Here is a 10150-nt window from a genome sequence, read left to right on the forward strand (position 1 = left end):
GCAATTTTTCCATAAACAAAATGAGTGCACAGTTTTGTGCATTACAGAACATAAAGCCGCCCACAAAATGATAATGATCATCATCAGCATCCTGGTAACTTCCCACGGTACTCCTCCACTTTCCCTTGTTCTGTCTAAATCAATTAGGTATGGAAATGCAATCAGTTTTGACGACTGACGGCTCCATCAGTTTATTATTCTTTCCTTGGTCACAGAAGAAGTCTAATTTCCGATTTTACTTAGTCTTAATATATAGATAACATGTCTTCATTCACTCGCTAGTAGATCATGGAATTAGTCTTGTAAGCAATCATTTTAGTTCATCCTCAAAGGTTTGTTAGGCTTAGAAACTAATATGTGTCAGGAGATCATGTCAGAAAATTTTATCTTTATTGGTCACCAAGAATTGATTGGAATTTAACTCCAATCAACGTTGATAGCAAGATTCGAACCTGCTGAGTATGAGGATTCCACACTCTTAATTACTAACCCGACCACATGTTTGAAATTTCTCTCGATGAGTTATTTTGATGATGAATTAAACTATACATCAAAATATCAATACTTTTAAATTGTTTCTTTAGTAGCTAGCTAGGCGTCCATTATGATTATTAACCATTAATTTAATTTGACTCCGCTGTTGATTAACAGAGAAGAATCATACACACGGCTTATCCGCGCATTGCTTTTTTCTATAGTTTTAGTTTGATGCTGGTGTTTTTTTTTCTCTTTTTCCAAAATGCAGAATCCATAAAACCCCAACAACCAAAAGATATTTGTAACCAAAAAAAAAAGATATTTGAAAACAGCGGGAAACAGATAATGGTATGATAATGACATGTTGCAGAAAGCAAGAAGTTTTCATAATCAAAACCTTTAAAAAGATTTTAGCCGATTAATTTGACGTCATGGAAAAGTGAACTAGCTTGATCATCATGGCCAACAAAGACGACGCTCTTCCTTCTTCAACTACAAGTCTCTCTCTCTCTCTCTTCATGGCTAGAGAGAGAGAGAGCGCCTTCATATTCATGTCCTAACTTCACTGTTTCGATGGACCCTGTTGGTGCTGATCGCTTTAAACTTCAAAGCCACTACTATGATGATTTCATCACCACTTTCTTTCTATTCTTTCGCACTCTCTATCTCTCTTGAGTTTAATTTCAGTACTCGATCAGCTTTCCTCATGTAGTCCAGCTTGATCTTGTTGCCCTATAATCACTTTTCCAGTTCCATCATCACGTACCCTTATTCTTAATTTGTTTTCGTCAACAGTGCCTTCGATCGATCAATTCCTCCAAATTTTAGGTGGTGGTGTTCTGAAATATACCCTTAATCACATTCTTGAGTGACACACAATCTAAGGATATGATCATTCATAGAAGGACAATCAAAATATCTTTCCACTACAAATATCTTTCTACTACTCTTGCCGCTTACAAGGAAATCACATTTTCTATTTCTTTTCTAAATATTTTTGAAATGTCATAGACTCGGACTTTCTGTCCTCTCGCTTTTCGTAAGGACGGATTTAATGGTCTCCATAGCTAGAATATGGCTCTTCTTGACATATCAACACATTAAGCGTACGTTGCCTATGAATCTGAAGGCTTACACATCAACGTTTATGTAATCTTATAAGTATTTATAGCTAGCTGAAACATAATCACTTTAGAAGTAAGAAACATGTTATAGTATTGTTGCCTAAAACTAACTAAAACTAAAAGTTACTCCATATATAGGTGCTTTCTATCTTCCATTTGTGCTTTCCAGTTTCATTCAGGAGAAGCATTTATAAGGACTTAACTTATATGGTAGCAGCACTTCTAACAAAAGACTCGTATATTTAGAAGCTAAAGTAAATCACTAAACATGTCAACATTTTGGTTTTAATTTTGAAGAAATTAAACCACTTGGATTATGGTCATATATCATAATCAAAACTCACCTCAGTACAAGATTCCTGCATATATTTACACAGTAGTTACTTGTAAGCACACTTTTCACCACGATGATCCAAGTGACTTTGAATTTTCCAATTCAAGTATGCTATACATATAAGCACAATTTAGTCATTGCTTGATTATTATGATATATACAACCCAACTGCCCAACTGAATTTTTCTTACTAGCTCTCATTGGAAATTTTGGAGTCTTTGTATGCCATCAACTCCATTACAAATTAAGCAGCAGCCTCTCTCTGCTTACCTAATTTGTTTCCCAAGAAATTCAAAGAAGAAAATCAAGTGAAAAGTAGATTTGGCAAAACGTACGGATGATAAGCAAGCAAGCAAGAGCTGTGTATCAAATGGGGTCTCAAGTGCACTAAAAATCACATGGCATGGAGACAGAGATGGACAACTGCTAGTGGAATCCATAGTGTTCTTATCTCAACAATGCTTGCTGATGTAACTTGCAGTTTTGTTCTTAGGCTTATTAGCTTGACGAGCCAAAGAGATAATGTTAAGTAAGGGACTAATTATATGTCATCCTAATTAATCAAAGATTGTTTGATTAAGATTGTCTTGATTTACTGCTTTAACAGTGGTGGGGTTAAGCATAATTCACGGATATGTAAGAGGAGTGGTTGATATCATATTCTTGGATCTTGATGATCTGCTATACTACTATAATATCACCACAAGAATCAACAATGAATCTAAGCATGAATCTAATAGGCAATGGAAAGAGCTGCATATATTGCTCCTAGCCTTTAAGGCTTTAAGCTCGAGCAGTGCATTGCTGATATGTATTAATGTATTTAAACGCTTTCATGTTTCTTGCAGAACCTTATTTTACACACACACAGGGGGGGGGGGGTTTCATTTTTTTATTAAGTCATATTGTTATCTAATTTGTCAGTTGAAATGTGATGTTGGCACTATTTTAACTATTCTAACTAATTAAAGAAAATTTTAGCATATATTAATTACAACAATCAATTTGGACAGAGGAATGTTCAACTCCTCACGTGTGTTTGTTACGTGTGGTTCTCTTATTTTTTTTTTAATATAGGTTTCTAATCCGAATCAATAATTGATTACATCTCCCTTTAATATTACAATTAAAACATATTCCTAGTCTTTTTTTTTTGTCTTTTTAATTAATATATTTTCCTAATCAATCAATTATTGTGATTGATTTCTCGTGCACCTCTATATAAACAGTTTTAGTCGCTTATTTACGTATTTCTTTTTGTTATCCTTCAATAAATTTTTTCATGTCGTCGACAACCTTCATAATTAAAAACTTGCAATTATGGATGTTTTAGTTTTATTTGAAAAGTATCGTAAGATAAAAACAGCAGAACAGTCGACTCCATCTGAAGCTCCTCCAAAATTTCAAAATATGAGCAATCGTCGAGGACGATTATAATTACTTTAGTGAGATTTGTTATTTTATTTAGCTTTTGTTTTCAAAGTATTCTAATGATTTATATTTATATTATTCAATAAAAATTATATTTTATTTTGTGTGGCATTATTGTTTAAACTCTTGACCATTCTACTTGTGGTTTCTGGCTACGCCACTGCGCACACACACATATATATTATACAATTAGTAACAAAAGTAAAGACTTACATAAAATATGGGTACATAGATCACAGATTTAGATATTTTGTACTGTTCGTATGAAAAAACGATAGAGATCGAGACCATTCACTCGTCTTTTGCCCTGGTATGAATCCGAAACATACTGTAGAAAACCAGCCATTAGTAACAGTAATAATTAACAAGGGACATCAGTCCGGCTACTTAATCAGAATCTAGCTAGCATATATATATTGAAACATTCTCAGACAAAAGTTTCTTCAGTAGAATGTAGCATGGAATAAGAAGATAACAATATTCTTAATCTCAGCACACAGTTTTTGTAGCTTAGATTCGGAATACTTTGATATAACATTATTCTTAATCTCAACTATATTAAAGTCATACTCAATTTTTTTAGTTTTTTTTTATATCGAATACGTTAGAGAACTTTATTGAAAAAATCACCGATTACACGGAGGGGATGCAAGCAAACCCTGTAACTCCCCAGGAGGGGCACCGACCCAACGGGAAGGAGAAGAGCAACTAAGAGCCAAACGAGCTAGCTTATGCGCTACCAAGTTGGACTCCCTGAAAACATGACTAAAAGAAGAAGAATTAAGAGACAACAGATCATGTTTAATATCCTCAACGATCATGCCGAAAGCAGAATCCTCCACATCAGACTGAGTAGCCTTAACCAGATTGAGACAGTCTGACTCCAAGACTAAAAGAAAAGGCTGTAACTCCCTAGCCATCTCACAAGCCAATCTACCAGCATAAGCCTCCACTAAGTCAGGGGAAGTAACATTAGCAACTCTCCCATAGTATCCACCCACAACAACTGATTCATGATCGCGAAATATAATACCAATTCCACCACTACGAGAAGAGCTATCAAAGGCACCATCAAAGTTGGCCTTCAGCCACCCCTGCGGGGGAGGAACCCACGGTTTGAACTGTCTCCTACCACGGCCATGTCTTGATCGACAAGAACGCAAAAGAGCCACCTGAGTCCGAACTTGATAAAAGAGTTGGGAAACCGGTCGTGCTTTCCCCTCCCACAACCTCAAATTTCTTTCCTTCCAAACCGCCCAAAGAATGACCAGAAGAACAGCAAAACTCTCCTTAGACACACACTCCAAACATAACACCAACCACTCCATCATAGACATTGGGTGAGAAACAACCTGAAGGACAGCATGAAGCTCAGGAAACATCATCACTAAATCCCGAAAATAACAACAACCACGACACACATGCGTAGTACTTTTTTTAGTTAAAAGTACAATTAGCATCAAATTATATAGAGAGAACTCTAGTATTCCCTCACACGGTTTGCTATCGTTAATCTACTGGCCATAAATATTAATGCACATTTAATTTCAATGTAATTTCGCTATATGCATGATCGATCATGAGAATATTTCAAACAAAGTTGATTTTCATAAGGGCCATGATTTCGATTTTGGAAAAACTATAACAAATCTCATCAGAACACAATGCAATCATATCATGAAGAAGGCAACCCAACATTAGCAGATGGGAAGGTTAGGTCTTTGCTGTTGAAGCCAATGACTCGAAGCTCGCTGATGTTGATATTAGTGGGGTTAGTATTAGTAACCAGGCACAAGAAACCCATCAAGTGCATAATCTATCCCAGGATTAAGTTAGTGGAATCCCTGTAGGAAGTTAGGTTTAAATCATAAAAAGAACTTAAACTATGGGTCTTGAGCATTTTCCTTTTGACCTTTTCTCATCACCCGGCTTCTTTCTTCTTCCATTTCTAGTGGTGCTGCTGATGCAAATATAGTACGTTCTTTGTTCTTGCAACCAACCAAAACGCTCTCTCCTAGTATATCCAATGAGTATATACATATATGGATATCTTATAGTACTCTTATCTTATACTTAAATGGCCATTTAGGTTTTGATTTCAGATCATATGGGGTTGCCTAGCCAATCATAAAGCTAAGCAGATAAGTGTCATATTCTCATCAAGTATTTTATAACAAGATTTCAACAAGTTGTATGAGTGGGATACTACTTGATGCACTAGCTATACAGATATATACAATATATATACTTCAATAATAATAATAAAAATGTTGGGTAGGTTCTGTGACTTCTGTCGATCTGTATATTTCTTCTTGTATTGGCTTTGCTTGACATGAAGATGGAACTAGCTTGTTCTTGCATGCATGCCAAATCTTACGACTTGATCGATCAATTCAACAAGTATATACAAATCCACAAGCTGTTGCGAGCTACTGAGATAATTGGCATGCTGAGCATCAAAATATATATGTTTACCCAAAAATATGTAAAGGTAAGAAATACATGTTACCAAAAAATGATGCTGCATCAACAAGAATTGATTCTAATCTCAAAAGCCTCTCATTCCAAAACTTATCAAGAAGCTATTTTTGTTTAAGACTTAATAGCTACACTAGGCATGTATAAGAAGATTTTGATTAATTTGCTCCATTGATGTTAAAGTTCTCCAGCTTTTGATTTTGTACCGAGTAGTGTTCACCTGGTCAGTTAATCACCAAGAGATTTATGGTCAATCACTCTTGTATGTAAATACAAGGGTCGGGAGAATTATTTGTTTTTAAAATTTTCTCTTTTAATGACTTAAATTTTGTTTTTTTGTGATGTGTTACCTGTAAAAAAATTAAAAAAAAAGATTGTGGATTTCACATAGAAATTAACACTTTAATAAGCCTTTGATGGTTTTTGGTCCACTCACTATTTTTATACAAATGGACCTTGTACAGAAAAGCCCACTTTCCACAATTTAAATTTTTGAATATCAAATCAGATCCAATTTCCCTCTTGCTGTTATATGAGGAACGCCCACCAAGTGTTTGTGAAAATGCCTGGGAGAGTCTCAGTGGCCTCCACACCCCAACCATGCACAATTCTCCGCAGATCTCCCAGATTTCTTTACCCCACCACCACTCCAGAGCCACAGAGACTCTCCACACCGTCCCGGAAGCCTCGGAGAAACACCGCTGCTGAATTCGAAAACCCGAAAACCCCCAAATCCAAATCCGAGCAGCCGGCCACGATTCTCCGAAAGTCGCGGCGGCTTGTGGAACTGAAGGAGAGAGCTGAGCAGTTGGGAAACCATGTAAGCCCCAAATCCAAATCTAGAAGCAACAATGCGGTAAGGTGTTTGAAGCTTTCGAGTGAATCGAAGAAATTGAGTAAAGAAAATGGTGGGTGCAGAGAATCTAGGGTTTTGAATGAGGATTCCACACCGGAGAGAGTGTCGAAGAAATTGGGGGTTTCTGGTTGTGGGTCAGAGAATTGCGAGAAATCGAGGTCTGGGTCGAGAAAAGCTCGAAGATTGGACAATGTGAGTACTGGGTTTCGGACTCCTAGACGATCTTCGAGGTTGGTTGGTAAGCAAAATGTGGTTGAGAAACAAACTGATAAGGCAAATTGTGGTGGATCGAAGAGTAAGTCCAAAATTTCTTTGGATAAAGAGAAGGTCTCTGGTGCTGGTAAAGATGGAGCTTGTGTGGATTCAGGTGGAATCGTTTCGGAAAAGAGCAAAAGGGTGAGTAAGAAAAGTTCAGTTGGTGGTGTTGAAACAGTTAGTGTGGAATGTGGAGAAGGCAAAGGTCAGGAGTCGGATTGCGGAGATAAGAAAGTTCCGGTTAGGAGGAAGAGAAAGAGAGGTGAGGAAGATGTTAAGGTGGCTGAAGGCTGGACAAAGGAACAGGAATTGGCCTTGCAGAGAGCTTATTTGCTAGCAAAACCGACGTCCGGTTTCTGGAAGCAGGTTGCTAAACTGGTATGCTTTTGTTCCTTTTCTGATCCTTTAATTCTAAAAGATTGTTTTTATGTCAAGCTGCATATAGGATTCTTGCATGTTAATAAGAAGAATAAGCTTTGATACATTTTAGAGTTCTTATAGTTTTGCCTCAATTTCCCTTTTTCTTTTCTAAGTCATTGTTATAGTCTGCTAGTATTCCTTCACATTGTTTGAGAAAAGGATGAACTGTTCCTCTATTTTATCGAGTGGAAACCTAATGTGACAGAGCTATGGCATCAGGCTATGATGAAATGTCAATTAGACTGTGTTTTGATTACTTTGTTAACCAATGTGACAAAAAGGCAAACATGGACCAATTTAAAGAGTATTAGGATCAGAAGTACAGTTTTAGCCTAAGTAGAATATGACTTATGTAAAGCTCGAGATCTATATCATCTCATTTATGAATATGCCAAACTTTTGTCATTGGCTTGACAATGATTTTCCTGTTTTATGATATGCTGGGGCTCGAGTGTTCCTGTTGCTTTCAGTTGTTTACTCCAGCAATTATAACAAACCGAAAGCCACTGTACTGCAGCCAAATATTGTAGTGCATGTGAAAACTCATATATCAAACATCATAGAAGGTAATTCTGACTCCTGGAATGAGACTTGTAAGATGTGTCATGTAGGGACATAATCTTTCCGGTTTCTTACAGGGAGTTTTCCTTGACACTTCTGCTCAATATAGTCTGATCTCTTATTGGTTAGACATTTGATTTGGAGGTGGTAGGATGAACTTGATAGTATTGCTAAGGAATGGTAGTCCCTCGCAGCTTAACGGATGGGGTTACCTAACTGACCGGACCACATACTATTCACTCCTAAGCTTTAGATATTTGTTTGTTTTGGAGTTGTTCATGAGACCTAGTCTGACAAGTCCGATATATACTGTTTGTATTTCATAGAACCTGGAATGATTTCGAGTGGATTACATCAGGTAGCATAGTGATTTCTATCCAGGACCTAGTAGTAGAGATTAGAGTTCATGTTGGCTTTGCCCAAGAGTAGGTCCTGCTTCCGAATTCCAGACACCACATTGCCACATTGATTGAGTGAGAGTTTGTTGACAATTTTTCTTAGAAGAAAAATCATAAATCACAAAAGGTGTAGGAAATAATTTTTTCTTTTCATAAATATAATGTGATGTAAGACCAGACAGGGAGAAAATTACTATAGTTAAGAAGGGAGTTATCCAGTAATCAAGTATTTCCACTTAATCTATAAGCTTCATATCTGCACCGCCTAAATGACTCCTGGACATACGAATTTAAAAATCGTGTTCCAATCAGCTGTAATTAAAGTTTCCAGCTATTGGTTTTTGTTAATTGAGACTTGCTGTAGTAACAGACATCTTTTCCTGTGACATACCATTGCTTATTCAAATACTGCAACTTATGTTTCCATACAAACTCAATCTCAGGTTCCTGGAAAAACTGCACAGGATTGCTTTGATAGGATACATTCTGACCATATAACCCCTCCTCACCCTCTTCCTCGGTCGAGGGCAAAGATAACAACAAACTCATCCCCCCTCGGAGGATTTTCACTCTCTGCAAGTAAACTGCTTAATCCCATCGAGTCAAAGGCTAAAAGACAAGGTTGCAATAAACAGAGAAGCCATCTTGCACAGAAAACCGTCAGAGCGTTATTACACAAGCATTATCAAGTGCACCAAGAGTTTGAGGCAGATCTATTTTCAGTACTTGAGCCTAGTGTAGGTCCATCTACTGAAACTTCTGAGCCTAGTGTTATACCTTCTACTCCAACAAACTCACAAGTGAAGCAGGGATTTCTTCACAAGAGCAGTCAAATATCACCTGCAGGTCAGAAGAAGCCCCTTTCAAGGTTTAGTAACCCATCTGACACATCTCTTGTTAGTCCTCCGGTATTAAAGAAGGTCAAGAACAAGATCTTGCATGAGAAATATATTGACCAATTGCAAATCAGGGAAGCTAAGAGAAAAACTTTAGCCAAGAATGCTAAAAAATCCACTGGTGGAATCAATGAAATAAAAATGAGCCATATTCAAGAAGTGGATCTGAGATCTGCAAAAATTGCCCTAGTTTCTGATGCAAGAGAAGCTATCAATAAGCTCAAACATCTTGAGGAAAATTCTTCAGAGTCAGATGATGATGGAATTGCAAGGGACGATGAGGAAGATGAAGATGAGACTTTGTAATGTTTTCCTCCTCTCCTTCTCTTAGAGATGTATACCATTCACCAACATGTAGAATTTGTATCCCTGTAATTGTAGTTGCTAACTTAGCTGCTGACTCTGGACCCTTTCTTGGTTGTGTAATCATCCAAATGGATAAAATGGGAATAGAGGTTGTAGCTCTAAATCTCATTGTATTACTCTTTCTCTGTTGGTAGACTGTCACAAATCTCTGTTTCTTTTTCTGTGGCAAATATCATATTTCCTTGATATGGAATATTGTTCGATTAATGTCTCAAATATGCTTGAGCAAACAGCTTTGGAGTCTTACTGCTTCCCTATGGAAAAATGAAATTCCTAGATCGATCATTCTGCTTCTTATCATTAGGGTCATCACATTTGAGTATCTTCACATTTGAACTAGAGAAGTGCAGAAATGGAAGTAGATTTTGCATTGTTAATATAAAATATAGATTCTAATCTGGTTGGAGGAATTTGTTATTCGTTTTCATATACTTATGCAATGCATTCAAAACTCATCTGTTTGCATCTTGATGTGATTCTAAGAACCTGAATTTCATGTCGGGTTCAAAAAGAGTGGCTGAATGTTTGCTGCAAGTTCCTCATCCAAACTCACT

General features: G+C 36.8%; 1 protein-coding gene across 1 annotated transcript; it reads left to right on the forward strand.

Annotated features, from left to right (window-relative positions):
* The first annotated feature begins 6406 nt into the window (after window positions 1-6406).
* Window positions 6407-9536, forward strand: LOC101306678. The gene is made up of 2 exons (XM_004289340.1): window positions 6407-7333; window positions 8778-9536. Exons 1-2 carry the CDS (start codon window positions 6407-6409, stop codon window positions 9534-9536), a joined length of 1686 nt encoding a protein of 561 aa, XP_004289388.1.
* Window positions 9537-10150: the final 614 nt, after the last annotated feature.

This window comes from Fragaria vesca, linkage group LG1 (genome assembly GCF_000184155.1).
Source record: "Fragaria vesca subsp. vesca linkage group LG1, FraVesHawaii_1.0, whole genome shotgun sequence".
Taxonomy (NCBI): Eukaryota; Viridiplantae; Streptophyta; class Magnoliopsida; order Rosales; family Rosaceae; genus Fragaria; species Fragaria vesca.